This window comes from Botrytis sinoallii (genome assembly GCF_014898435.1).
Source record: "Botrytis sinoallii strain Bc 23 chromosome Unknown BSIN_003, whole genome shotgun sequence".
NCBI lineage: Eukaryota > Fungi > Ascomycota > Leotiomycetes > Helotiales > Sclerotiniaceae > Botrytis > Botrytis sinoallii.
Window position 1 is genome coordinate 1,976,999 of NW_024066030.1, and position 27,602 is coordinate 2,004,600.

Here is a 27,602-nt window from a genome sequence, read left to right on the forward strand (position 1 = left end):
CCATATAAGGCGACATCAAAGACATCTTTTATTGACAGGTATGCGTCTGAGAGCATAATTTAGCTATCAGATTTGTGGTGGTTATGGTTGAGAATGGAGTAGCGCCTGTGCTTTTCCTCGAGGTGTCTTGGCGGTCAGGAAAACGATGACGATGTAGCTATTGATAGAGATGTTCTAAGAGGAAATACATACAAGGAAAATCTGAGCAAGATTGAAGTGGGAGAGCGAGATGCTATAGATATAAGCTTGTAGGTAGGCATTTTTGAACCTATCGGAATACCTGATGATCACTTCGGCAAGCACATGTCAAGAATTGCGAAGATGTTATACTGGCAGTTTCCTTTTCCAATTCCATTGAACTTATCAAAGCAGAAAGATTCCCGTGGAACCTAGGCAGACGCTCGCCTAGGCAGTCAAGAGTATTTTGCCGCCAGGCAAGTCGATGAATTCAGGAAGTTCCCCTTTCGAGAACGTAGGAGAACTTTGAGCAGATGGGCACACACTATTCCGTCTTATTCTCGATGCATAGATAAAGTATTAAAGTCTAGCTAAGCCTGAAATTGAGAAGCGGTGATTCCGCCTCAAGAGTGCAGGAGTCTGCCCTCCATTGGCATTGCTAGACAGGAGGACCTACAGCATTCCGTCAATGGGTCCAAATTATCCAGATTCTCGTTGAGCGATCAGGGCTGCGTTTTAGTGGAAACGAATACACGGGTGAATTGGTACTAGCAAATCGCAATTTATGATGTGTCAGATATGCTGCAATGCATCCATAAAGATACGACCACGTCCTGGGAGCTTGACTCTGAGCTGACGGACATTGTCAATTAGGTTGATTTCCAATGCCACAGTGATATTAAATCTTCAAGATGTAATATGCGAGAAACACTAGAAGGGGGAGGTGATAACCTGACATTAGACTTAGATGTCATGAGCCTTCACTATCCCGGATCTCTGGGACTTAGGGTACCAGCGATTACGACGCAACAAGGAATTAAGTAACAGTAGTCACAAAAGGAAGAAACGCCGGAGGTTGGAATGCACACGAAACTCAGTGATGCCCGAAAACCACCGGTTCCCAGGACTCCTTTGATGTTTCCAAGGTGGAGATTCCAATTTTCTTTGGAACATGCACCTAAAATTTCGAGATATCCAAGTCTGAAAGGAAACATCGATTTGAGACTAGAACAAAACATGATAGAATGCATGCCGGCCTCCGACCCCAACGAAGCTCTACTCGAACTGCTGGCCTGTGAGACGAAATTCCCAAAGAGATTCACAGTATGTATCACAGTATGTATCACAGTATGTATCACAGTATGTATCACAGTATGTATCACAGTATGTATCATGCAAGCCTCCACACGATACATTTACTGATCGTAACGATAAAAGGGGACACATAGACCGATGCCTGCAAAATCTAATTGAGTATAAAAACCGGCATTGCAAAGACTGTGGGCTAAAAATAATAATGCTCATTCCTCCACTGAGTATGATGGTATTGGTGGGTGCAATTTGAAGGTGCTTCGATGTGGGAGGCACAGTTCCAAGGCATAGGCTAGGATTTGGATGCCCGCTGAAGAACCTAACGTTGCACGATGCAACCAGAACTTAGCATCGAAGCTAGCTATGAAGATTCGTAAGGTGGTATGTGAGTAAACAAGTATCATGAAGAGCATGGACCTCAATGATGCGGTTGGTGTCAAGTCCTGGAACTCGTTTGTGGAGAATGTGCACGCGCCGGTGCGTGATGCAATTAGGTCCCAGTTGGAAAACCGTTAAAGTATCTGAGACTGCATAATTGATCCACTTGATAACGATTTCTAGATATTGAAGAGTCACAATTGATGTGGGGTCATGAATGGAACTATTTTGGCATGTCGAAGAACCAGAAATTAATCTACTAATCAATGATTTCGAGGCGCATTCATGCGAGCAGATTCCAGATAGGGCGAAAGGCCGTCGAATTTTAGCTATTCTGGGACAATGGAGATTTGAAGAAGAAAGACTGACATGTGAAATCGACACTTTAATGATGCATATAGATAGATTCGACTTGTTGTTTCCTTATACAGGGGATGGAGGAAGAAGAGGACAAACACACTTTACTCGCCAGTAGGTACGACACCGTTGCATTGTTGGTGAAATGCTGGATTTCACGATGCAAGAGCAGGCAGGCCAAGCCAGGCCATACAACAGAGAGTCTTCGCTTTTTGCATCCTCGCTATATATAGGGTATCATTATTGATTAGTATAATTCGGAACTAGTTTTAGTAGGGGCATAAGCGAGTGATGCTTCATACGGTAATAATAGCAAACGTGAAAAGTTTCTATTGCACAAACAGAATTGGATGCGGAATTTTCACGGAGTAGAATTAGAGAAATCAGGTCAAAAGACCAAAGTAGCAAGATGCAAGAGCTTCAGCGTATATCATTTGTGTATTCTCTGCTTTATCGCAACTTGCAACCAAAGGTTATTAATGTAGATCCCGCATCATGCATCTGTCCACTTAGCACGCGGCTCTACCCGCGATAGGGATTGCTCAATGCCTGCACACAAGGGATATATCTACATGGTGTGAATACTATTTTTTCCATGAATCGGGATAGTATCTCTTTTCGTTGCTGACATTGAAATGCAGCAGGGTAAAAAGCGGATGCGGCTACAAGGTTCGCACGTACATTTAACTAAATAACCTTACCCGTTTTGGCGAAAGATGTCAAAAATAAGATCATATCTTACTTGCTTACCCGACCGATCTTCCGACACAAATGTGTTCTAAATCCCTGAAAGACGGCGTAATTTTCTTCAAGTGAACCAACAATTTGTTTTGCTTACTGACTTTTGATGCAGTTAAATTTATCATTGATCAATAGGAAGCTTCCTATGTAAAGCTATAATGACAAAGGCTGCGGTCATGATACTACTCCGTACGGTTATTATTTACATAAGATTGATATGCACATTAGTGTGCTGTGTAAAGATGTTCAAATGTAAGGGCGTCCTTCAAATTACGCATCCAAATTTGGCCCCCTTCATTTGCCCCTCATTTGCGAGGATCAGCATGCGTCTCATCGCTTGCGGTAACATGTAGCATGCGCTCGCGAGAGGTTGTGCAATACAACTGAGTTCCTGGTCCTGTAGATTCATGGCGATCTTCGACCAAAGTATCCATAGTGTAGTCAGCGCTATCTTGAGCCCCATTGTTGCTGATTTTCTTGAACGGAGTGCCATAACCACCTGCTCGTTTTCCGAAGTACGTGCCTGTTACGCGTGATACGGGTTCCTTCTTGCCGAAAAGAGCTCTAAAAGAAACAAGGCACGAGATGACGACCGCTGGGTTTTGTTAGCTGATGCGAGGAAGGGCAATGCAAAAACAAATAGAACACACCAACTGGAGGCTCGATAGCGCTCCACATGTAAAGCCAACTTGAATCAGGTTGTCTGGACGCAGCTGTCACTACAGCTACACGTATTATCGCAAACGCCATTGTGATGACAGTCAAGCTAAACAGTCCATATAGAGCCATTCGGTGGCGTGGTGTGATTTTGACTTTCCATAGTATTGCTACCGGAATTGTGATTACTGGATAATTTAGTGAAAGCTGACATATCTCGGCCACATTACTTACTTAGTATATCTGTAATTACATCTAAGGCGCAGTTCACGCCCAGAGTGATCCTTTGAAAGTCGATCGACTCTGATTGCACGCATTTCGTAGCAATCACAATAAAGTCCGATACAAGGCACCTATACTCGATATCCCCAATACAAACGAGCCATGAGGTAAGAATGGCGGCAAGAATAGACCACCATTGAATCAACAGTGCTTTTTCATGGACTCCACTAAGGAGCCTCCGAAAGAATAACATGAATGATAGTTTGATTGTCATCAGACTGGTATAGAACAGGATGATAACCGCAACAGATGAGCGCAGGTAATGTTCGGTGTCAGTTGCGTAGGTGGGGTCGTCCAAAGGAGACATTTGACCAGAGGCAATTGCAGCACTAAGAAACATGGAATGTGCTTCGTAATGCCAAATAATGGTTGAGACCAAGATGCAGATCCATCCTACAACAACGAACGCATCGTCTAGCCAAAGGCGCCCGAAGCTTCTAAGGCGGATTGCTATTCTTCCAATCACAAAAAGAAGAGACACGACCATTCCGCCCCAAACAATTCCCTGAGGCTAGTCAATGATGATATCCTATGCAGCTGAAAAGATGCATCGCTCTGAATTACTCACATTAAAGACTGATTCTTTGACCAGAGCAGGTCTTTCTGTAGGCGCCGCCGACTCCATTGTTTGAATCTTGTATGAAATAACAACAGCAAGAAAATTGCAGTGATAAACTTTAGAGGATATCAAAATTCTGTAGCCTTTAAAGGATGATAGAAGGGGACTTGAAGATCAAGGCTGATGTAATCGGCACTGGACGATTGATCGATCAAAGTTGGGAAGAGCTAAATATTTACACAGGCACATTTTACAGTTTCCTATATATCGAGATATCTTTTGCCGCAAAATCACACCTGGATTTTCAAGATTAAGAAGATACTAAGCATAAAGAAATGCTACTATTCTTATCACGCACACTCGAATAGTTACATACATTACGTACACCCAATCTAGATAATCAGTGTAGGACTGAAAATCCTGAGTGTAAAACCACACACCTGCAGCCGCACAATGCCAGAAATGCAACGTTGACGGATTTTGAACGGGGGCCGGCAATTATCTGGAATCATTAACCGATGTCTTTACACATGACAGGAAAAACAAGATGTTGCTAACCAAGCTCACCGAGGACGAAAAAACGAGCTCACTCTTTTGATACCACTAATATTTTGAAATTGCCCGCCAATACAAAAATGTTACAAAAGTATCAAAATATCATGAATTATAAGTCTACTAATTACCATTCATAATCCAAAATATTGATTGTTTGATTCGATAATTCTCTTTGGAAAAGATAGGGATCTTTTTTTATGTGCCGCGTTTCTTCGGTGAGCCAAATAAGCGACAGCATGCACACTTAATGTGCTCTGCCTCCCAAATCTTCTTCATTGAGAAGGTGTTTTCAGGGAAGGAGTTTGGGGTGGTCAGACACGGTGCAACACTCCCCTTTCGTGCTTGAACAATTCTAGCCGAAATTGGCTTATGCAATGTTTGGTAAGTCGTTGCAGGTCAGGGCTTGAAAAATAGCGGCACCCAACTTTTTTAGTCCCCCTGCCAGATTCCAATTGCTCAGAGGCGAATAAGAAGCCAAATGCTTAGTCTTCAGGTAGTGCTAGTGGACTTAGGGAAATGTTGCGTGTTCAATCGTTCCCAATGAATCGTTGTCTGCATGGAACAGGAGCACAGAAAGAAAGGCAGTGCTGGAATATCAAGGCTGCGATTTCACTGTTACTTACAGTACCTCTCACAGGGTTTTCCGTTTGAAAGACTCGATAAAGTACATCAATATATCGGAAGCAACTTCTCATTCGCATTTGCCAAGCCTTGGTGAATAGTTTTCTCCGGCGCAACAAGCTACGGTTAAAGCTTCGATGCTATTCAACTTCCCGTGTGGCCATAACGTATATCATTCTCGCCATCATAACCTCCCCCTTATGATTTGGACCTTCATTTCTTCACAATGATTCACACTCCCGCAACCATACCCCCCAGCCGAATGACACCCCCGTACAGCACCAACAATTTCACCATCCGTTTTATCATCGTGACTATCATGGTGAAGTTGGGTATTCAGAGTCTCCGCGCTGGCTCAATGCGATGGGATGATGGTAGATACTTCCCTTTCGCCGCGTGAACCAAAATACATGTTCTCTAACTCAATTTCACAGTGGCATGTTTATTCGCCGTGGTACGATCCGAAACAGAACCCTAAATTTGGAAAAAAAATACTGATCATGTTTAGTTGTGGATATGGTATTCCAACTTAGGGCCATCATTTGTTGTATTATGATGAGCTTGACTGTTAGAAATATATGAGAACAGAAGCCGGTTCCGATGCTGTTCTCGTGAGATGATGAAATGTGCAACAAAACAACATGAAGTCTTTGGGTCATTCACAGGTGCACAATCGCAATCTCAGATATATAAAAAATTGAACGATTTCCTTCAAAAATTGCCAATCGCGCTGTGTGTATATGATGCTTCTGAAGATAATACACTTCCTACTGAAGAGATCTGAACTGAAATTCACCATACTGCCCCTGTAAAACAACTGTAGCTATTAATTACTTCACTTCTCGATAGTACTATCATCGTCTGATTATCTTGTCCACTACTATCCTCATATCGTACAAATTATGCCTACACCTGATCATTGACCACTTGGAGGAAATCATTCATCCCCCGTAAGTTTTCATGTCGACCTGGACTACTGGGCTTCTTTCCTCTTCTTTGCAACAACATGCACATTCAGATGTTCAATTCCAAAGGAAAAGGGAACGGAGAGGGCTGAAGCTACTAGAGCGAGCACAAACACCGCATGTACAGCACTTGACCATGCACCACGTATTGAAATCAACACTTCGGGATCTGCCGTGAGAAGATTGAGATTCGAAGCGCCAGCTTGTATGACAGCATCAGGGGATATTGATGGTGCAAGGCGAGGAATATTTGTTTGAAGATTTGTAAGTAGTAATACCTGCCCTATAGCAAGCCCTACAGCACTATCAGGACATATAGGTCAGCGGAGATAACGAATTAGAAACAGATTTTGTTCTCACCCTCCTAATTGCGAAGAAAACACGGCAATTGCTGAGCGGTGTTAGCAGACGAACAGACGTGAGATTGGCACTTCAATTACCATTTCCTGTTGGGAGGTCATTCTCGCTATTTCCAGTCAGATATCAAGATAAAACGATCCAGAGGGCAATGAATTCCTACCTTAAAACCAATTGAAGGGCTGTATAAGGTAACTGCAATGCTCCCCCAAATCCAATTCCTATGATGGCTATGAAAGCTGCCCATTGTACTGTAGTCGTTCCAAGTCCAATCGTTGTCAAAAGCCCGCAGCCGACAGTACAAATTGTCGTTCCAGCTATAATATAGGGGGCCTAACGGGCGTTAGAAACATATGAAATTGGGGCCATTTTTTATCTTACATAATATCCCCATATAGAGGCGAATGCTCCAACTACGATCAGACATACTGTCTGAGGTACGATCATTGAAATAAACCGAATGCCACTCGCAGTTGCAGATAGCCCTCGAACTGCCTGGAAATATATTGGAATATAATACGAAAGCTAGATATCTATCAGTATACCAGATTTCAACAGAAAAAGAAGCTCATGTCTCACAACAGTTATCGTTAGCCCAACGAAAAATAACAAACATATAACCATGGAAACGGATCGCTGACAAACAACCCGTAATGGGATTATAGCACATTCTCCACGCTTCCATTGTATAATAGCGAAAATGAAAGCTAAGCCGCCAAACGCAACAAGTAAACCAATGATTTTTGGCGAGCTCCAAGGCAGACTTTGACCACCCCATTGAAGAGCTAGCAGCAAGGATGTTATTGCTCCTATGAATGTAAGAGTCCCCGCCCCGTCAACGTACTTCATTTTTGATTTAAGTGGCAATGCAGCATTCTCAATGTTCGAGCTTTTGAGATTTAGGAAGATTGTTACAACCACCAGAACGACCGCACCGATAGGGACGTTTCTGAAACGAATCGAGTCAGACCTAGCCGAATAACACGGCGTGTAAGGAGTATGGGTAATCAGAAATGCTTAAAACTCACATCCAGAAGCACCATCGCCAAGATACGTGGTCAGTTAGCACGCCACCTATTATAGGCCCAATGCACCCGCTGATTGCAAAGGAACTGACGACGATCCCAAAGTACAGTGGCCGTTTCTCTAGGACAACAGTATACCCTACTATACCTAGAGCTCCTTGATAGAGACCTGCAGCTCCTAGCCCTGAGATCGCACGGCCGAGTATGAACATGGAAGAGTTGAGTGCGGCAGCACAAAGGATGGATCCGACTCCATTCAGTTAGCAAGTAAATTATACAGAGGAATGAAATGAGCGAGTAGGGTACCTTCAAATATGAGGATGGAGATCAAGTAGACATATTTCGCATTGAAGAATTTGTATAGAGTACCAAAGGATGGCTGGAATGCTGTCACCGTCAATAGGTAGGCACTTCCAAACCAAGCGATATCATCTAGATTTCGAAAATCCGACGTGATCTTTGGGATAGCGACGCCAATAATGGTTGTATCGAGAGCAATGAGAAAGATACCAAGAGTGAGTGAAGTGATCACAACAGCCAGTCTCCAACCCTGGAGATAGGGGCTTGTGGTGTCGGATGTTTCCAAGTTGTCGCCTTCTAACAGAGAATTCCGGCCCAAGTTTTCGATCGTAGCACCTTCTGAGGTATGAGGAGATGGAGATGGAGATGATGGCATGATCTCAGGCTCTAGTATTTTTTTCTCCATATTCTTTGCTTCCCTTCTGTTCTGTTCTTCCTGTGTTGGTCTAAAGGTTAATCCTTTTGCAAAAGCTTTTGCAAAGCTTTTGGAAAGTAAAACAATGAACGTAACATTGTTCCAGGTTATTCAATCGTTACTGGTTCGAGGGCGGTTGCTAATTTTCCATTATGCGGGACAACATTTTTGGAATGTTTCTTTCGACACATTCTAAATTTGATGCGAGTGGGTGCGTGCAAAGGCAGATCCTAGGATTAGTGTATTCATGGGGCGCTGTACATACATGTGTATGGTCGACAGGGAGGTCTCGATGCTACATTGTATGCCATATATCATACATTACCTACTTAGGTATCTAGGTAGGTAGTCACAAACGGTTCGTTCCGGTCCATGTGGTACGATACCTTTCAAGACTAGTATCGAAAAGAGCTTAGGGCACATCCAGTCAAAACTTACAGCTTTTGGAATGAATTAATTTGGAGAAAAAGGGAAATCGAGGTACTGATATAATTGTTTCTTCGAGAATTAATCTATCCATTTCTTTCGCCTAGGTATTGTTCTGGCCTGGCTATGACTAAGTAGATGCCTAAAGAGCCCCGGCTTGGCCTTTCTCTGATTACGCTAAACTTTCCCACCAATTGTGTTCACCCACCCGAGCCGAGCTGGCCTAGTATGCATGACTGAAATTCGAATGCGTACCATGGTATAGTATCCATGGATTCTGCGGCGGTATTACCCGATTTCTTCACAATATCACAGAAAGGGTTACACTGCTGATAAAATCATGTCAACTTCCAGCCTAATCAAAAAGCTGGCAAGAAAATACCACTTTGAAACCGAAAATTTGAGCGGACGTGAATCTCCCACCCCTCCCATGAAGTCTCCACCAGGCGAGTTGCCATGGTTGTCCTGATCTCTGCTGTGCTGCCCCGTTGGGTAAATTTACCTGCGTTAAATTTGGTATCGTTGCATACGAGAAGAAAAGGCAAATAACTGAATTGACATTGAGCAGTCCCAGCTCACCCACGTTTTCCCTCGTTTTCTCGCGATTCCTCTTTTTCTGCTACTCTTCGGTTCTCGCCCCCAACCATTATGGCTTACTTGGTGGTTGCTTTCCTGGCGTTCATGCCTATCACTTTTGGAATTTGGAACCTTTGTTGTCTTGTTAAAAACTACAGAATTGCCTCGCAAATAGGGATACCGATCAGAATCCTCATCGCCAGCGGCGATAACCCAGTAGTGAGTACTATACGATCTCGTCGGTCAACTATGTTGCGAGTCCCTACCGTTGAGCACTATTTGATATTATCTATATTCCAACATCTTTGGTATCAGGCTGTTGCTGACTATCGTGAATAGTGGATTCTCATATCCGGCATCGTGCTCCCTATAATAAGAGCTGTATTTGGCGACTGCGACATCGCTCGATACAGCCGGCCAGGCTGGGAGTTTAGAGACAAGTACAAAATGCACCAGGAGCTGGGTGATGCAGTCATTCATGTTTCGGCGGGTCGCAATTGGCTATATCTCTGCAATCCCGAAGCAGTGAGCGAGATCTTCAAAAGAAGGGACGATTTTGATAGACCTCCGGATCTCCTAGGTAGGCATGACATAAACTTTTTTTTGACATCTTTACTTACTGTGATAGCCGTGCTAGCAGTGTTCGGACCTAATATCTCGACGGTAAGTGAAGCTGATTCCCAAACCCCAGAATTATCGAGGTTAACTTAATGCCAGGCCGTCGGCGCAGATTGGCAAAGACAGCGCAAAATCACCAGCGCCCCTTTCAACGATCAAAACAACAGTTTAGTTTGGATCGAGGCTTTGAGGCAAGCAGACGAAATTCTACAATTCTGGAAGTCTTTAGAAGGTCCCATAACCCGCACAGATAGGGATACCCGAACCTTCTCGCTCCATGTGCTGTCTGGGGCAGGATTTGGAAAATCATACTCGTTCAAAAAGTCTATCGAGCTACCCAAACCTGGACGTACATATAACTACAGAGACTCCCTTGCCATAGTCTTGGAAAATTGTCTTCTCATTCTTGTGCTTGGACCCAGATTACTCTCTAAAATGCCATGGCCGCCAAAATGGAAGCGTACAGGTCAAGCAACAGTCGACTTCAAGTATTACATGACAGAGATGCTCAATGCCGAAAAACATGCCATCTCGCAGGGAAAGACTAGGAGCGCGACGTTTACGAATTCGTTGCTTCGGGCTTCCAAGGAACAGTCTCAGTTGTCAGATCACTCAACCTCAAATGGGACAGATAGCTTTCAGGGACTGACCGAAGAGGAAATCTATGGTAACATATTCGTTTATAATTTTGCTGGTCACGACACGACTGCTATTGTACTCAACTGGACACTCTATCTTCTCGCAGCTCATCCCGAAGTCCAGGACTGGATATCTGAAGAAATCAACACAGTCATAACTAACGATATGCCATCGACATGGGATTTCAAGGAGATCTATCCCAAATTAAATCGATGCCTTGCAACCATGGTAATGAGTGCTTTCTTCCTTAAGTCAAGAACGATGCTGACATTAAGTGTGTGCTGCAGCTAGAAACTGTGCGCCTCTGGAATCCGCTCATCGGAATCTGTAAGACCACTTTTGAGGCCTCGCAACCTCTTGCTATCGATGGTCGAACAATCATCATTCCACCTGATACGCGCATTATCCCAAATACTAATGCGCTACACTCCCATCCGTCATACTGGGGCGATAATAGTCTCGAATGGCATCCCTGTAAGCTCAACTGGTTCACTCTTTACTTTATCTTACGTTTCATCTTGTGTGCCCTATTCATTTCCTAACACAGTGTGTGGTTGCGAATCCTTCTTGAAGGTATTTCCCGAATAAGCGATTACTAACACTGATCCTGCAGCGCGTTGGATTCTGTCCAAAGCCCCGAGTACGGATACGCCGCCACTTGATTGTGAATATGTGCACACGCCACCTAAAGGATCATATCAGCCATGGTCGGACGGTGTACGTCCATGTCCTGGCAAAAAATTTAGTCAAGTGGAATTCGTAGCAGCAATGGTTGCCTTGTTCAAAAGGCATAGGGTTGAGATTGTGCTGGAAGAAGGAGAGACGCAAGAGCAAGCAAAGCGGAGAGTTATGGACGTAGTGAAAGATAATGTTGTGGTTTTGTTATTGCAAATGAGAAGTCCAGAAAAGGTGGGATTGAGATGGGTTGAGGTGAAGTGATTGCAGAGCATACACGCACGCCCGTTCATTAGATGTTGACTTACTCTTGTAAATATATTCAACATGGCTCTTCGTCTCTCAAGACGAACGGTTTATTGGAGATGAGGCTTATCTTCCTGATCTCTAAATACGTCGTTGAGAGAAGGGCGTGGAATAATATTTGAGTACCGATTTGTCCGTATCACACAGCCTAATATCGGAGTCATGTGTAATAAAAGGTGAGAGAGTGATAGAAAACCGAGAATTGATACATAACAATTGTTGTTCCACAGCTCATAAAACCGTAATCCAATTTTACTTATGCACGAGCTCTAGTAGTACACCAATATTTATCACTCTCCTCCACAACCACCAAATCCATCTTCTCCACCGGCCCAATAATCTCAATATCCTTCTGCTGCCCCTCCAAAATATCTCTCGTGTGCCATTTCAACGTAAAATTCTCTCGATTGCCGGGGCCCGTCAGACCCGCCAATTGTTCATTCGTCGCCGCATATACGATTCTTCCAATATGCGCCCAATAAATCGTCGCTAAATCATCATGCAAGTACGGTTACTACAATCTCCCTCTCAAACAGCGAGACTCGCATGTCAAAACGTGGAAACATAAACATAACATACCCGAACACATAGCACAAGGTTCCCACGTACTAACCAACGTACATCTCCACAAATACTCTTTCGTATAATGCGAGTACGCGAGTTTGGCCAGCGAGCTCTCGGCGTGATTTACTTGATCGATGCTTTGGTGTGTGAGGAGTACAGTTTCGTTGTCGGGGCCCAGGAGCACGGCGGCAAAGGGTCGTTTTCCTTGGGTGACCGCCCGTCGCTGTACGGTGAGACAGGCGGTTATGCTGGCTTCGATTTGGGAGGTGCTGAGAGGGGTGCGTGGGGGGAAGAGATCGGGAGCAATGGCTTGCGCGGCGGAAGATGTGAGGGCTGCTTCGTGGGACATTTTGGGTCTGGGGGTGGTTAGTGGGGAGGGAATTGGGATAGCATGGTTGGGTACCTGCAACGCTGTTGTAGACTTGGGTAAGTTCTAGAATGCGTTGTAGGTGGCTGAGAGGTGTTGATGTTATATATGCTTGTAGCTGTGGTTTAGTAGAAGAGGGGTCGACGAGGGGTCGTTATCATTTCTAGCTAGGCGAGGCGAGCTCCGTGAAGGGGAAGATGGGATGGCCCACATGAGATTGTTCAAATGATATATCACGATTAAAAATCCAATGACAATTCAATCGTTTAAAAATGAAATGTCTTGTTGAAGTCTATGGATAAAGTATTCTTCGCCATTGACGAGTTTATTTCTGATCAATTACCTATCACTTCAAGGCATGTCGATGTGTTATCGAAATATCAGCGTTCGAATATCCCACGATGTTTATCACAACATTTGACGTGAGCTACCTCGAATAATAATTAAATTCGTCTCGTTAAGATATGTCATTTCATTTCATTCATATTCATTATTCATGGTATTTTAAGTAAAGCTGTCTCCGTTTCCAAACGCCCTAATTTCTCTCGTCGCTATGCTTTCATTCAATTGTTAAGATCCATCCATTGTCTTCACGTTCATTCTTTCCATTCAGACCACCCCACAAGAGAATACCTCTGAAGTCAACATCGCTCATTGACGAACTTGCAAACCATCCACGCTCGCCAGGAACAAGCTTTCTGACGTCATCACCTTCGACACCCTCAGAGTCCGAAACGACTATTTGACTCCAAAGACCTTCACCAGTTTGTCGACCTAGTGCTTGCCAGGTAGCATCCTTAAAACTTGCCGCAGTCATGCCTTGGGGAGGACATTGAAAAGCCCAAACATCACTCCAGAACCTGCCAGCCCCAGCATGACCTTCGCTACTTGGATCTTTCTCACCAAGTAAGAGAATCAAATATTCTCTGCCCATACCTACAAATTGTTAGCTTTCATTCTATGGATAGTATAAACAGGCTGCGTCCCAATGTAGCCAGAAACTGATTACATAAAGTAGAAACTTACCAGTATTGATGGTATGCATGCCGGCCACACTTCTATGACCGGGATGTTTCATACTCTCCTCTTCAAAGTTCAAAGTTTCCCAATCTCCTTTCGGAGTGATTCCCAATTCTCCTGAACCAGATTTGTCGTTGAAAGTTTGAAGAGCCAATTCTAAAATGTCAAGATAGCCACCTTCCTCACCCTCACCATTGAAACCGCCATATCGGTAGATCCTCTGTTTTGAAACTGCGAGTGATGTACCACCTCTGGGCTTTCCTGGAGCAGAAGGAAATTCTTTCCACGTACGGCTTCGAACATCAAATGCCCAGAGATCATTTGTTCGTCCAGAGACCGGGCATCCTGCGTGGATGAAGAATGTTCCATGACCACCCTGCTCTTCATCTGTCTGAGCACCTTCTGCAATTGTGCCAATTTTAGTTTCATCAATAGCCTGATCGAAGTCTGCACTCTTCATATTTGATGGCTCAGGTTTTTCGATAGCAACACTTGAATGGTAAGATCGCGCAGCTGGAAATGGCGTGCCAGGAGCTGGATCCAAGAAAGACCACTTATCTGTCCTAGTATCGTAGACCCAAACTCTGCCATTTTCTTCAAGAGGTTTCATCTCTGGGCCACCTCTTCCACCAAAGATAAAGATTCGTTCTCCGATGACTCCCGCTGTATGTCCTACTCTCTTTTCTGGAACGTCACCACCATTATGTGTAGGCTTGGCAGCAATAGTTCGATAGTCGGCGCTGGTGACTGTGCCAGAAGGGAGAATGATGACATGCATATCATTGTCGACTGGTTCGCGTGGATCGATTTCACCTCCGAATATATATGCTCGACCTGCGACGACCGAGACACTATGAGATGATCTTGGGAGTTGAACTCCATTAATGCGATTCCATTTTGCTTTGAGAGGATGTGTATTCTGGAAGAGACCGTGAGTGATCTTTGCCGCTGTTGCACTAATTTCCATCATTTTGAATGTAGATTGAGTTCAAGTAGAATCTCAAGTAGCTCTTGGTAAAGTGTACCGGGAACCTTTGATCAAAACGGTTGAGAAGAGAAGAATATAAATTCCAGGCTTTTGTTATTTGTGCCAAAGCAAAGACTTACGATATTGAAATGGATAGCAACAGAACCTGAAAAGGAAATTCATTCACCGTTATTCAAAGGGACAATCCGCCAAGGAAAGTGGTTCGAGATCTGAGGGGGATACGGGGGATACGGGGGGATACGTCAGTGGTAAAGGGTGTTGTCCCATGGCATGGTAGTGGGGTAGCTCTGCTCTTTAGGTAAGCTTCTTTGGCCCCCTCGGCCCCCTCGCCCCTTACATATCGTACCTAGTACGAAGTAGACAATCGTTCATCGTTCTCTAAAAATTTCGACACTTTCTAAAGGAATTCTGGTCAATAAAATACCTACCTAGGTACGGAATGGCAAATACCTCAAACAACGTTAAGTCTGGAGTCTGTACGATATATCTCATACTTGAGAAATAATTGATTGACCTCTCCTCTCTCTCTATGCATATGTTTGTTACATCACATCTGAGTTGATTGCTATCATTTTCCTTATCAGCTGAAATGACGCTTGGGGTGACTACTAGGTACCTAAAATTCGAGTAATGCTCAAGGAATACATTTGCATCGCCAATTCAAACGCAAATTTTCTTCAACTTCGCTGCCACATACCGTTATTGTTGTTGTTTTCTATTAGAATAACAGACGAGAGATGATATCCAGATCTATCTTGCGAGGTTTATCGCTTCACAACGCGATCGCACATCCTCCTAATACTACCCCTCTCCTGCAGCCGTTGTCTGTCACCCAATATAAGTTACCAAGATGGTCACATCTATCTATCAATCCATCCCATTCACGAAGCTACCAAAACCGCAGGCAGAGATACTACAGATTTGATCCTAATGAAGCTCGAAATGCACGCCCTCTCTTGACCGAGCAACATATCAGAAACTTCACCAAACATCCTGCTTTACACTCATTCATAGCCCTAATAGCGGGTGGTGGTATATTGGTTTATGCCAGCAATATCGAGGATGTGCCGGTTTCAGGAAGGAGGCGGTTCAATATATACAGTCATCAGGACATGGAAGCAGAAGGGCAGATGGCGTATGAACAGATATTGCGGCAGTACCATAACCATTTTCTTCCCGACTGGGATAAGAGGACCCAGATGGTACAGAGAGTTATGAGTCGACTAATACCTGCGAGTGGCATCGACAACGTAAACTGGGAAGTAAATGTGATAGAGTCGCAAGGTGAATAAGAAACTGAATACTTATTTTAGATATCGATTAGCTTACCCTAATTTCCACAGAAATGAATGCCTTTGTTATACCTGGAGGCAAAGTATTTGTCTTTACAGGATTATTGCCGATTGCTAAAACAGATGACGGCCTTGCTACAGTATATTTTCCTCCTGATCTTTCTTTTATCGGCATTCACTAACTTACCAATCTCGCAGATTCTTGGTCATGAAATTGCGCATAATATCGCAAATCATTTGGGAGAAACAATGAGTAAAACCGCGGTATTTTATATGCCCTTGCGTATATTGTTTCGATTCTTGGACGCTACAGGATATACTGGAGGTCTAGGTGAAATATTGGGGGCTCTCGCACTTGAATTTGGCATGAATTTACCGGCATCAAGAAACCAGGAAACTGAAGCTGATCATATTGGACTGATGATCATGGCAAAGAGCTGTTATGATCCTCACGCAGCAGTAGGCGTGTGGGAGAGGATGCAGGCCGCAGAGAAGAATGCTCCGCCTGAGTGGTTTTCAACTCATCCATCGGTAGGTGCTTTGATACTTGGTTAAGAATAGTAGGACTGACCCAAACCAGAATAGCAATCGAATAACACAAATGCAAGAATGGATGTCCAAAGCGGAGGCCGCGAGAGATGAGAGTGGATGTGCGCCCACTACGAATCATTTCAACAGCTTTCGAAATTCATATGGCGAGCTTTGGTCATAAGTATGATCGTTTTGTGTGCACCTGTATGAGTACTTACAAAAAAGGGAGTTCTTTGAAAGTAATGGGATAGGTCGGAAAGCGCGAGGCGTTAAGCTACCAGTCTATGAATAGCTTGGGCATGAAACAGGATCTACTCTACTCCAATTATTAATAGGTTCATGCTAGTAAGTCTATTTTTCTACTGTACTTCACACCGCAACAGAGAACTGGTGAACAAAACTACGGAGTTATATCGGACACCTGTTGTAATTCATCAATACAGATAACGCCCTACTGAGAGCACCATTCACATTTTGACTTGCTTTTGGTCATTTCGCTCTATGCTTCATTATTCTGGTTTAATCAGCTAGTGTTCCCAACCATGGAGTCTCTGAATGAGACGCTCTGATTTCACATTCAAAAGTGGCATAACTAGTATTGAGTCAGATAACAGAACATGCTACTTCTTTCTCCGCCGAGCTAGTGCCACGGAGTGACTGAAATGCATGCCTCGTATAGTATCTCTAGCGGGACACCGAACATACAAGCTCTTTTCAACATTCAAAATCAACCCAGGTAATCATTATTTCGGATTGAAATTTGAATAAACAAACTCATGGGCTTCAAAGCCAACAAACATTTAAGATCTTTGTATTTTGAATGAATACGTATATCATGATAAAGTATTTGGAATATAAGTGTTTTCAGTGTATGATTATTTGAGTGATTCGATATCCCGGGTTTTCCATCCTTCCTAGAGAGTATCACATCTGGAATCGACTTTCTCAAAGGCAATACGTTCCGCTATCACAAAAGAATCTCGAGTTGCGCTGCAGCCATTAGATCACGTGCATGCCGGTGATACACACCGCTTCTAGCCTTATGAACGATTGGACCCAGATGATCGCATGAGGTATTGTGTGCATTCTATTACGGAGTGGGTGTCTCTTTTAGAGTGGTTAACCACTTTGAGGTTACATATATTGGGTCCACACCGCTAGATACCACCCCGCGGTTGCCCTTTCAATCAGTTTTTGGATTATTGCAAGTCCCGCCCCCGCCATATAACGTAAATCACTCGTTACAAGTGATGTAGGGGATAGATGCCATGACCCGATGTCCCGCGACTGAAACGTTGTGTGCTTGGCGAATCAATACGACATGATCATAATGATACTTCCTTGTTGATGGCATGTAAGCTGTGTTACCGCAAGTCTTCATCTCTTATATCTCACGGTATTTCCTTGTCTGAAAAAGCTGTATCACCATTCTCTCAGCTTTGGTTCTTTTTAATGTGTACAACTCTTACATATACCAACTCTTTTTCCAATTTTTTATTGAAAACAGCACAATGGCAGCTGCTGTCATGCAACCACTTTCAGCCATGACTCTTGATAGAGAGATCATGGCTCCCTCTCCCATCTCCAACAATCAATCTAGACACGGTAGAGGTAAACATGGAGGAAGTATCTCCAATAATAAGAAGACTCGTCAGAGAGGCTACAGCATTATTGCGGAACGTGACTCTACTGTCACTCGAGCCCTTGCCAAGGTTCTCAAACGTTCAGTAGAACAAGACCAGGAACAGGGAGATGACTCAGAGAAACTTGCCGCTAATTCTGAGGGCTGGCTCAATTGTACAAAAGTCGTAAGTACAAATGACCTGAAATTTAGACCTTTCACGACATTTGAATCTGCTCGTCCAACAAACACGTCATTTTCCAAGCATCAAATCACCTAACAGCTTCATAGCTCGATGACCTCAATTCACTTGATCTCAATCTCTTAGAACTTCAAAGCATCATTCAGTCTCCTTCTGCAAAATCCCGGTTCACCATAAAATCGATTTCCTCATCCGAAATCGAGTCAGAGTCTCCATCCAACTACCTCATTCGTCTCAACACTTCTTCTACTCCCACAACCACCACCTCAACAAATCTCTCCTCTATCTCCCTCCAACTTCTCACCGCTTCCACCGTAGATCTACCTGATCTCGTCGTTTACGAAACCTCGTACGCAAACTACCCACTCATTCTCGCTTCCGGAGGTATCAAAAAAGCAGGCGGGCAAGCTCATCTAGCATTCTCTAGTATCTTTGTCTCCTCTGATGGTACCGAGGCTCGAACCTCTTCATCCACTAGTAAAGACGATGCAGATGTATCCATCTACATTTCTCTCAAATCAACTCTTGAATTTCACCCCGAGATTAAATGGTACAAAAACGGAAACGGGGGAATACTAAGCGAGGGGGATGATGGAGGTGTTATTAGTAAAAATGTGTGGAAAAAGGTTATTGCGAGACGAGCAGATATTGGGGTATTGTTCGAGGATGGAGTGGTGAAGAAGGAGGTTCCGGTTGGATTGAGAGGAAAAGGTGTTAAGGGGAAGAAGGGAGGGAGGGGGAAGGGAAATACTTGGAATAAGGAAATGAAGGAGAGGAGTGAGGATGAGACGGAGTCGAATGAAGATTAAAAGCTATTTTTTTGCTTTGGAAGATTGGGGATGAGATACTGGGATGGTGTTAGTTTGAATGGATGGAGAGATAGAATAGAATGGATCGTATACGAAGATAGTTTTTTGCAGTGGTGCCCTGATTATAGCTTTGTTGGTGTTTAGATTTTACCCAAAGGTAAGTGTTAACTTGAATCCACTCGGGTAGTTTGTCTACGTATGAATAATCTATGTGTATTCACATCCTGCAAAAAGTAGTGATCATACGAGCAAACATCACGATGGCCTTTCACAACTTATTAACTTAAGCACTGCTCTTTTCTCATACATTAATCACTGTTTTATTTTTTCCCCTACTACAATATCAAATCATGAGTACTTTTAGTAATTTCTCGTTTCTGAACATTTTTAATGTCGTGTAAGTCTTTTCATTGGGGCATTAGGCGTAGGGGTAGGCGTATGATGAGAGGTATATAAGGAGAAGAAGAAGGAAAAGAAGGAGAAGCAGAGGAAAGAGGAGGATATCATAAAAGATTCGAGGATATGTCGCATTATCAATTTTTTTATAGCGCAGACTTTCCGGACATCAGTTTCCAAACATAGTAGAACCCAGTACTCTATTTCCAACGAGATTTGGAAGAATTTCGCCAAATTTGAACATGCATTCGATGGATTTGGGAGATGAATTGTATTTTGGGGATATATATACTTGGTGTGCGGACAACATTCTGTTGATTGATCTTTCTTGTCAATCTTACAGTTCGGGTTGTCGAATATCATTAGGAACACAAGATGAGATGAGATAGCTATTGGATTTGATGATTCTGGTTTGATTCAGGGGCAGGAGATAAAGGATACAATGTATATATTTACTGAAAGAAGAAAACTATATATTGACCACATATGGCAATGTGATGAAACACCCCCCAAAAAGGAATGACGAAGATATACAGACAAGTTACACTTGCGCCAAATCTCAAAATATAGCAATTGCGTTTCCATGACTGGATACACCTCCTTGACAATGATTCGGAGCACTAGTGACAAAGAAGCTCCACCTTCCTTTCTCTCTACACATCTTTGCCAATTTCTCCAAGTCAAACATTTCTCCTAGAGGCATACCCCACATGGCGAGTATATATTCATGTAACATGTAATGCTCTTGCGATGGCCAAGCCTCAAAAGCAGGCGCATCACCTGCTACAGCCGAAAAGTAGCAGTCATGTAACCAATCGAGCATATCCTCATCTTGCTTGAGACCGGCCCACCTCTGACCATCATCAGGTCCGATTCCGTGTGGTCTGAGAGCAGCGGCTTTTCGTGCTTCTGGTGATTTGCTGTGGTATGTAGATACGAAGCCCGAACGAATGAAAAGCAGATCTCCGATTTGAATATTTCCGCCTTGGGAAGCGGGGCGGATATCGATACCTTGGGCTTTTCCGGCAGCTTGCAATTCAGCGTAGGATATAGTGTGATAGTCAAATGGATCTATATATCTGTGTCAGACAATGAAATGATATAGATTTGATGGTGATTTACCATAGACAATTCCGTTCTCCTTTGCATACGTCCAGTAGTCAATCAAGATACCGCGACCGGCTATGCCATGCTCAGCCCAATGATGAATTCCACATTTGTTATCATCCTTTTCAGCTCCAATTATATCTTTCTCTTTAGTCCCATTATAAAAGTTGCCTGTGGGCATGTGTGCAATATGTCTGAAACCATCCCATTGTGTACCTGATTGTGTGTTTAATGAATATACATCATCATAAGCCAATCCCGGAGCTAGCTCTTTAATGCTATGCTCAAACGGTTCTCGATGAAAAGCTGGTACTTCTGGTACGTTCAAAGGGAGGTTCAATGGAACAATCTCCCCGCTTTGGATTTCATTGGATGCGGCAGTGACTCGAGCTGGGGTGAGAAGATTTAATCTTCCAATCTATGTAATCGTTTAACGATATTGAAAGTTATAATGTCAGAATTACGTACATAATCATCAGGCCCCCAAACCCACGCACTTTTGAACGTTAGTTGAGCTTTTAGAAACCGCACATACTACTTACGCTCCTTCGGGTGCATCCTCTCTTCGTGGAACATCCTTTCTATTGGGAAACTTGGTGGAAGTAGGGTCGAATGGAATAGTCGTGGCAGTCTTGTTGCCGGTTAAGAAATCGGTGACTTGAGTGAGTCGACTGTTAACTTTGGATTGCATATCTGACATTTTCAAATAGTAATTATGATCTTGAGCCCTTTCTGTGAATGAAGGAAGATCTCAAGTTCACGAGGTTTCACACCTCAAGCTTCCTATTTACCGGTCTGTTGATAGAGCGGGGGCGGGGAAGGGGTACCTAGTAGCTCCCTTCATCCCGAGGCAAGTTTGAGTTTGACATCGCATTCAGCAAAAGCTGGTCATAGTTAACAATAAGGTTAGTAGTTTGAGTAATCTGTAATAGCAGATAGCAGATAGCAAATCATTGACATTTGGAACATATCAAGGAACCCTCTGTTTTGATGCCAATATGTGCCTTAAAAACTTGGGGATAAATTGTTGGAAATGTGCAGTATTTATATGAAGGAGCAACGATGTCAATATTCATCTTGCTGGTACTCTATGTAGACATCTCGAGAGTGTGCATTGCATTGTAGAAGACGTTTCGATTATTCTGTGAGAGATATAATACGGTGACCGAAAGAGAATCATCACACCACCCGCCAAAATAGGTTTGATTTTCATAAGACCTTGTCGTCAAAATTCATTCAACCCTTCTCATTATGCCTCCAACTCTAAGTCCTGAAGAACTTCTAGAACAACACAATGGTACCCCAGAAATCAATTCCACATCTCGAAAACCTGGTCGTCCTCCTGGCGTGAGTTTGGAACCATATAAAGATCTTATAGTCAAACTCTTCGCCGAAGAAAATACCCCTATCATCGATATCACAAGAAAGCTCAATCGAGAATTAGGTCTAGATGTCTCTGAGCGTAAAGTGTCTCGAAGTTTGGCAGCATGGAATGTTCGCAAAAGAAATCGCGGACCCATCCCTCAAGCTCTCCAGGATCGATTAACTTATCATTATAATTCAAATCTCAATGATGACCAAATTACTCAAGCTTTGATTTCCGAAGGGTTCGAAATAAAAAGATCGAATTTGGGCCGCTTACGACAAAAGCTCGGTATGCGACGAAGGTCTCGTTATTCTGAATTTCGCGAATACTCAGAAGGCCCCGCAGTTATCAATACTCCATCGTCTCACCTGCCTTCCACAATTACACCGAAACCAAACAATACCAAACCGAAGATGGCACAAAATGCTGGTCTGATTGTGCAAGTTACAGCTTTTGTCGAGAAATACATGAGCGCATATGATGGATCTCACGACTTCAACCATATTCGACGCGTTGTTGGGCTGGCGCATAGGATATACAAGGAGCTTAAGGCAGAGAGGATAGGTGGCCCAGAATTAGATCTACAGGTTGTCACTTTGGCGGCACTTTTGCATGATGTAGGCGACAAGAAGTATCTCTTACCTGGGCAGGATCCAAATACTTTGGTGCTATCAACACTATTGAGTTTTGGGGCCGAAGAAAAGCTGGCCGTCAAAGTGCAGAGAATCGTTCTCGGAGTTTCGTATTCGAGTGAAATCAAGGATATGGCATCAGTGAGGGGCATGATCGAGAAATACCCAGAGCTGGCTATAGTCCAAGATGCTGACCGGCTCGATGCTATTGGTAAGGCTGCATCCTTGAAATTGAACGACAAGAAGATGAAGCTAAATTTTTGTTTTACTGCAGGCGCGATTGGAATTGGAAGAACATTCACATTCGGCGGAGCAAAAGGTGCAAGGGATATGGGAGAGACCATTCAGCATTTCGAAGACAAACTGGAGAAACTAGGAGGAATGATGAAGACAGCTCCAGGCAAACGAATGGCGATAGAAAGAACCAAAAGACTGACAACGTTCAAGGACTGGTGGGAAGAGGAACAACAGGAAGCTGAAGGTTTACTGCGACCTCAATCCTAACCTTGATTCTACAAACCTTGATGGGTACTTGGAAAACAACTCTTCGATGCGAAGGAAAATGATTGGATCTTCAGTACACTGAGCTTAAGTGGATTGCTTTATTAGTATTGGCCTCATTTGCTTCCCATCAAGGTGTCTGTATTCAATGTCTATATTCAAATACAATGGCTCTTCGCAATTTCTACCCAGATTCCTCCGACTATCTGTTCTACCCCTACCATTGAAGATGGATAGCATGGCACCGGAACTGCTCAAGCATATACTCAGTTACCTTCCCACATCGTCACTTCGCTCGTGTCGCCTTGTTGACCGTACTTTCTCCATCATTGCCTTCTCCCTTCTATTTTCACACATACCGCATTGGCTGGATTGCAACAAGTCACTTCAATTTCTCGTATCAATTGCCCACGATGCATTCAATAGACCTGCAGTCATTTGGTCTCCATGGGCAACAATTCCTGACGTGCGTGTCGACGCAATATGGTTACAAATTGTCTGGAAGTTATTTAAGGGATCCGATTTCCATGCCGGAGTAAGAGGAGAGGAGTTGACAGCAGAAAACTTTGCCAGGCTGAGTGGAGTAGTCGAGATGAGTGAGGCGAGATTAAGGACCGCTCAAGGTAGATACATACTTTTCAAATCTTACACGAAAAAGTCTGTACTTAAACATTGATGGAAGGATGCGACCTGTTCCTTGACGTACCCATTAATTGTCGTGCTTAAGGTTAAGATGATTTTCTGGGGAATTGGTGTGGGAACACGATCTTTCAGATCGAGAAAATGTTCCCGGGAACGATGGATCTCTGGGCGAAGAAGTATCTCGGTTTGTAGTGTGCAATCTTCGGATGCCCCTTCCATCATTGGAGTCAAATAAGTCACGCATGAGATAGTTCGTATACTCTGTACAAATCCTTCCAGTATCCACATTGCTGAGATTGGAATTTACTCCGACAATGATCCTTGACAAGAAGCTATTCCCTCAGTGCGCATGTTGTCAGAATAAAGTAAGGTCTTTCTCTCTCTCTTCTACTCCGTGCATCACTGTGAAGACACGAAGCTTTAGTGGAGGTCTTGGTGGATGGATATGGCTTCAATTACCCCGCAATCAAACGTCAAAAAGACAATTTGTCTATGTCTCACTTATCACTTAGAGTTTTTGTCCATCGGGATTCTCAAACGTCGATACCTCCACATGTTCATTTGCACCTCGGAATCTTTTTGAAATTCACCAGAATTTGTTTTTTGACTTCAATATATTAATCATCTCGATTATCTCTCTGGCCCAGGGTTGCTTCCAAGGAAATCTCTTTCTTTTGCGAGTATATTCTTTTCCCGTGGTTACTTTCATTTCCCCTCATGCATCAATTCAACAACGCACCAATCTAATGCAGCGATTTATCCAAATTCTAACGTTTTCAAGCAAGGCTGATAAGTATGTATATCCACCTCGGCATGCAGAATATTTCATGTGCAATGTATTTGCATTTGATACCTGGTCAGACCCAGGTGCGTGCGAGAAATCCCTGATGAATTCTTCTTTTTGCAGTTGAACAAACCATTTAGCCAAGTTCTGATTGGGGCAAGTCAAGATGACTCGCAATTCAACGATCAATATGGATAATGTTTTTTATCGGGAAGCAAGGGTTAAACAAACATCAAGGGTTAAACGGTCATGCTTGCTTTATTGGTCAAGGATTATTTTATCTCTTTCGGATGATCTACTGGTTGATGATGCTATCTCTGGTATGGGAACCTGGTTCCCTTTTACCGTAATTCCTTTTTCTGGGGTTTCAGCCCGTCCGGGGTAATAATTGGGGTAGTATTTTCCGGTGATTAAAGCACACATTTACACAATTGTCGATATATTAAGGTAATTGAAATTGGTAAAGGAAAAGGCTGGAGAAAAAATAGATCAAGTATGTCTACCCAAGGAGATGCAAAGTTGCAATTACCAGGTAGGTAGGTAGTAGATACATTGCTATTTACCTAGTTCGTTTGATAGTCAAACTCTTATCAACGCGTGGACCTAGATGTATGTCTAAAAAGATCTATCACGCTACCAGATGCCTTTTCAAGGCTGGCTTGCACGTTACAATTTACAATTTACAACTGATTACTCGAGTTCTTACTACTTCAATACCTCTTAGGCACGGCAAATTTTGCTGCAGGGAATAGCTTTCCGCCACCCGACGTATCAACGGTGATAGACCTCTTTTCTGTATTGAGCCCGAGGAAGATCAATAAAATCATTCAGATTATTGGTTCCCGAGTAAGTGCTCATCGATGCCATTTGTGCACAGAACTCCGCTCGGACTCCGTACAACACTAAAAAGTAACCATCTGCAGGTAATTACATACCCTCGTTGAACCTATAAGATAAAGCTGGTCCCCTTCTCTTTTGATTCTACAACAAAGTTACATCGCACATTAAAAAACTTCAATCTTTATCTCCATACCAGTTTTCTTCAACAACACACTTCTTGTTTCAAAAGCAATCATCAACGCAAACATGCAATTCACATACGCTGCCATTTCTGCCCTCCTTGCCTCAGTGGCTTACTCCCAAAGTATCGCTAGTGAAGTGGCACAACTCCCATCTTGTGCCCTTGCCTGCTTGTCAACAGCTTCCAGTGGTGCTAGATGTAGTATTACCGACTTTGCATGCCAATGCGGTGATGCTAAAGACGCTATCACCAAAGCTGCCACTCCATGTATCGCAGCTGGATGCTCTGCCTCTGACACTTTGAGTAAGTCTTCAAATTTTTCAAATAATCGTAGCATATCCTAACAAATTTAATAGCCACTCAAAAAATCACAACCGAAATCTGTGCTCTCCAAGCAGCTGCTGGTTCATCAGGTTCTTCAGCCGCCGCATCTTCGACCCAAGCATCATCTTCATCTTCAACCGATTCAGCTTCTTCATCTGTCATTAGCAACATTTCCTCAGCAGGTAGCTCTATTGCTAGCGCCACTAGCGCGGCTTCTTCAAGTGTATCTTCAGTTCTATCATCCGCTTCCTCTGCTATTTCTTCAGCCACTTCTTCAGCTTCTTCAGCTCCCGCTACAGTTTCTACAGCTGCCGGAAGTAGAGTCAATGCTGCCGGAGCTATTGTTGGAGCTGGTTTCTTGGCCGCTTTCGCTTTGTGAGCAGTCTGGCTCGCATGAGATATCATGACGCGACAAATTCTACATGTAATTAGACTGGAACGGGATCATTGAGATGGGTGATAGGAATTATGGATATATCAAGATAAATAATGTCTTTCAATTCTTTACACAACTTTGCTTAGTAGTGGAGAGGGGAGAGAGGAGGGAAAAAAAGCTTGGTTGCTGGACCTATTACCAAGATACTTTTCTAATTAATAACGCATTATTGCTGTTCAATCACTTCAGTAATATTTAGCTTAAGACATGATGATATCAATCGAATCGAATTAAATTCCATCACAAGAAATCAATTCAATTCAATGCATAACTGTGAAATAAACTCAACTCGTATCACGTCAAAAACCCTCGCAAGCTTGAAAATCTCTCTGTAGATCCTTAAGGGTACCTAGGGTAGCTACCCTTCGCATCGGCACTTCACCACTTGAGTGTTTGACGTGGAAAATTCCTTTCACCAAAAGTCAATCGAGAATGTGCCAAGCGGGCTCGGCGGGGACTAATTTGTTGGTGCGTGGGCTAGAGGGAGCGGGGTTTTAAGTTTATTTTGTTAGGTGGGAGCTAAGATGTAGTGAGGTAGTTTGGTAGCACGGGAACGCTGGGACCGTGGGTTGTGGATAGGATTTGAAGAACATAGCACACGGGTTTTCTGATTGGGGTGGCTCGGGAGTGTGGCCATGACTCGGGGTGTGGTGGTTCCTGTAGATGGAATGGAATGGAATGGAATGGGATGGAATTGGTGATGAGGATATAGGGAGTGGGGGATGAGAAATAGAGGTTTGCGTGAGTGGTAGATGGGTAGGTAGGCGTGGTAGGGTAGACTCGTAGGGTGAGTGAGTGATGGAAGTGTGTATATGTATATATGTATTGGGATGGATTATCGACCCCGAGGATATTCCGGGGATTGAGGGAAGAGGAAGAAATTTTTGCGGAGAGATGGGAGTTAGCTAGCTGGCTATCTTTATCCATTGTAGAATAAGCAAGTTGAAGTTTGATAGAGTGGAAATTTTGTATTTGAGATATTTCGCTGTGTATTTGATGGGATGGATTATTTTGGTTTGTGAAAGTGTTGCTGTAGGTTTGTATATCGATATTTATGTAAGATCTTACCTAGGTATGTGAAATCAGAAATTAGAAATGTATTATTTGACTGACTACTTTTTTGTTATCATTCATGAGAATCTTTAGGATTGTTAAGGTGTAAAGAAATGATCAAAGATAATCAGAGAGATACTATTCCCTCCTCTTCTCTTCGCCGCGAAAACAATGAGTATACGTTCTTCAACTAGCGCTTCTTTTCTCTTCATATCCAAGGTACTG

General features: G+C 43.3%; 12 protein-coding genes across 12 annotated transcripts; 6 read left to right on the forward strand and 6 right to left on the reverse strand.

Annotated features, from left to right (window-relative positions):
* Window positions 1-3,050: 3,050 nt before the first annotated feature.
* EAF02_002284 (uncharacterized protein) lies at window positions 3,051-4,309 on the reverse strand (the record flags this gene model as incomplete). Its single annotated transcript, XM_038898332.1, has 4 exons — window positions 3,051-3,340; window positions 3,396-3,590; window positions 3,637-4,189; window positions 4,253-4,309. 4 exons carry the CDS (start codon window positions 4,307-4,309, stop codon window positions 3,051-3,053), a joined length of 1,095 nt encoding a protein of 364 aa, XP_038762024.1.
* A 1,336-nt stretch (window positions 4,310-5,645) lies between these two features.
* On the forward strand, window positions 5,646-5,975 carry EAF02_002285 (uncharacterized protein; the record flags this gene model as incomplete). The annotated part of the gene is made up of 3 exons (XM_038898333.1): window positions 5,646-5,793; window positions 5,854-5,873; window positions 5,928-5,975. 3 exons carry the CDS (start codon window positions 5,646-5,648, stop codon window positions 5,973-5,975), a joined length of 216 nt encoding a protein of 71 aa, XP_038762025.1.
* Window positions 5,976-6,392: 417 nt separating this feature from the next.
* EAF02_002286 (uncharacterized protein) lies at window positions 6,393-8,442 on the reverse strand (the record flags this gene model as incomplete). Its single annotated transcript, XM_038898334.1, has 8 exons — window positions 6,393-6,687; window positions 6,745-6,775; window positions 6,825-6,850; window positions 6,905-7,074; window positions 7,123-7,266; window positions 7,321-7,690; window positions 7,770-8,016; window positions 8,073-8,442. The coding sequence occupies 8 exons, from the start codon at window positions 8,440-8,442 to the stop codon at window positions 6,393-6,395; spliced, it is 1,653 nt and encodes a 550-aa protein (XP_038762026.1).
* A 691-nt stretch (window positions 8,443-9,133) lies between these two features.
* EAF02_002287 (uncharacterized protein) lies at window positions 9,134-11,926 on the forward strand. Its single transcript, XM_038898335.1, has 6 exons — window positions 9,134-9,702; window positions 9,823-10,063; window positions 10,112-10,146; window positions 10,201-10,968; window positions 11,028-11,214; window positions 11,354-11,926. Exons 1-6 carry the CDS (start codon window positions 9,556-9,558, stop codon window positions 11,677-11,679), a joined length of 1,704 nt encoding a protein of 567 aa, XP_038762027.1. The 5' UTR covers window positions 9,134-9,555; the 3' UTR covers window positions 11,680-11,926.
* EAF02_002288 (uncharacterized protein) lies at window positions 11,927-12,800 on the reverse strand. The gene is made up of 2 exons (XM_038898336.1): window positions 12,301-12,800; window positions 11,927-12,210 (listed from the first exon to the last, which is right to left on the reverse strand). Exons 1-2 carry the CDS (start codon window positions 12,632-12,634, stop codon window positions 11,978-11,980), a joined length of 567 nt encoding a protein of 188 aa, XP_038762028.1. The 5' UTR covers window positions 12,635-12,800; the 3' UTR covers window positions 11,927-11,977.
* Window positions 12,801-13,211: 411 nt separating this feature from the next.
* EAF02_002289 (uncharacterized protein) lies at window positions 13,212-14,642 on the reverse strand (the record flags this gene model as incomplete). The annotated part of the gene is made up of 2 exons (XM_038898337.1): window positions 13,212-13,588; window positions 13,679-14,642. 2 exons carry the CDS (start codon window positions 14,640-14,642, stop codon window positions 13,212-13,214), a joined length of 1,341 nt encoding a protein of 446 aa, XP_038762029.1.
* A 430-nt stretch (window positions 14,643-15,072) lies between these two features.
* EAF02_002290 (uncharacterized protein) lies at window positions 15,073-17,186 on the forward strand. Its single transcript, XM_038898338.1, has 4 exons — window positions 15,073-15,944; window positions 16,004-16,092; window positions 16,151-16,483; window positions 16,533-17,186. The coding sequence occupies exons 1-4, from the start codon at window positions 15,398-15,400 to the stop codon at window positions 16,662-16,664; spliced, it is 1,101 nt and encodes a 366-aa protein (XP_038762030.1). The 5' UTR covers window positions 15,073-15,397; the 3' UTR covers window positions 16,665-17,186.
* Window positions 17,187-17,994: 808 nt separating this feature from the next.
* On the forward strand, window positions 17,995-19,115 carry EAF02_002291 (uncharacterized protein; the record flags this gene model as incomplete). The annotated part of the gene is made up of 2 exons (XM_038898339.1): window positions 17,995-18,291; window positions 18,396-19,115. 2 exons carry the CDS (start codon window positions 17,995-17,997, stop codon window positions 19,113-19,115), a joined length of 1,017 nt encoding a protein of 338 aa, XP_038762031.1.
* A 955-nt stretch (window positions 19,116-20,070) lies between these two features.
* On the reverse strand, window positions 20,071-21,318 carry EAF02_002292 (uncharacterized protein; the record flags this gene model as incomplete). Its single annotated transcript, XM_038898340.1, has 4 exons — window positions 20,071-20,582; window positions 20,634-21,036; window positions 21,087-21,114; window positions 21,161-21,318. The coding sequence occupies 4 exons, from the start codon at window positions 21,316-21,318 to the stop codon at window positions 20,071-20,073; spliced, it is 1,101 nt and encodes a 366-aa protein (XP_038762032.1).
* Window positions 21,319-21,869: 551 nt separating this feature from the next.
* EAF02_002293 (uncharacterized protein) lies at window positions 21,870-23,120 on the forward strand (the record flags this gene model as incomplete). The annotated part of the gene is made up of 2 exons (XM_038898341.1): window positions 21,870-22,827; window positions 22,891-23,120. 2 exons carry the CDS (start codon window positions 21,870-21,872, stop codon window positions 23,118-23,120), a joined length of 1,188 nt encoding a protein of 395 aa, XP_038762033.1.
* Window positions 23,121-23,504: 384 nt separating this feature from the next.
* EAF02_002294 (uncharacterized protein) lies at window positions 23,505-23,978 on the reverse strand (the record flags this gene model as incomplete). Its single annotated transcript, XM_038898342.1, has 2 exons — window positions 23,505-23,691; window positions 23,824-23,978. 2 exons carry the CDS (start codon window positions 23,976-23,978, stop codon window positions 23,505-23,507), a joined length of 342 nt encoding a protein of 113 aa, XP_038762034.1.
* A 1,651-nt stretch (window positions 23,979-25,629) lies between these two features.
* Window positions 25,630-26,267, forward strand: EAF02_002295 (uncharacterized protein; the record flags this gene model as incomplete). Its single annotated transcript, XM_038898343.1, has 2 exons — window positions 25,630-25,867; window positions 25,921-26,267. The coding sequence occupies 2 exons, from the start codon at window positions 25,630-25,632 to the stop codon at window positions 26,265-26,267; spliced, it is 585 nt and encodes a 194-aa protein (XP_038762035.1).
* Between the last annotated feature and the right edge of the window lie 1,335 nt (window positions 26,268-27,602).

Coding starts and splice junctions, on each gene's coding strand:
- EAF02_002288 (XM_038898336.1), bottom strand. CDS start 12,634: ATGTCCCACGAAGCAGCCCTCACATCTTCCGCCGCGCAAGCCATTGCT. Junction 12,211..12,300: donor ACCTTGTGCTATGTGTTCGG/GTATGTTATGTT, acceptor ATGATGATTTAG/CGACGATTTATTGGGCGCAT.
- EAF02_002290 (XM_038898338.1), top strand. CDS start 15,398: ATGATATCCAGATCTATCTTGCGAGGTTTATCGCTTCACAACGCGATC. Junction 16,093..16,150: donor CAGATGACGGCCTTGCTACA/GTATATTTTCCT, acceptor CCAATCTCGCAG/ATTCTTGGTCATGAAATTGC. Junction 16,484..16,532: donor GGTTTTCAACTCATCCATCG/GTAGGTGCTTTG, acceptor GACCCAAACCAG/AATAGCAATCGAATAACACA.
- EAF02_002287 (XM_038898335.1), top strand. CDS start 9,556: ATGGCTTACTTGGTGGTTGCTTTCCTGGCGTTCATGCCTATCACTTTT. Junction 10,064..10,111: donor TAGACCTCCGGATCTCCTAG/GTAGGCATGACA, acceptor TTACTGTGATAG/CCGTGCTAGCAGTGTTCGGA. Junction 11,215..11,353: donor TAGTCTCGAATGGCATCCCT/GTAAGCTCAACT, acceptor CTGATCCTGCAG/CGCGTTGGATTCTGTCCAAA.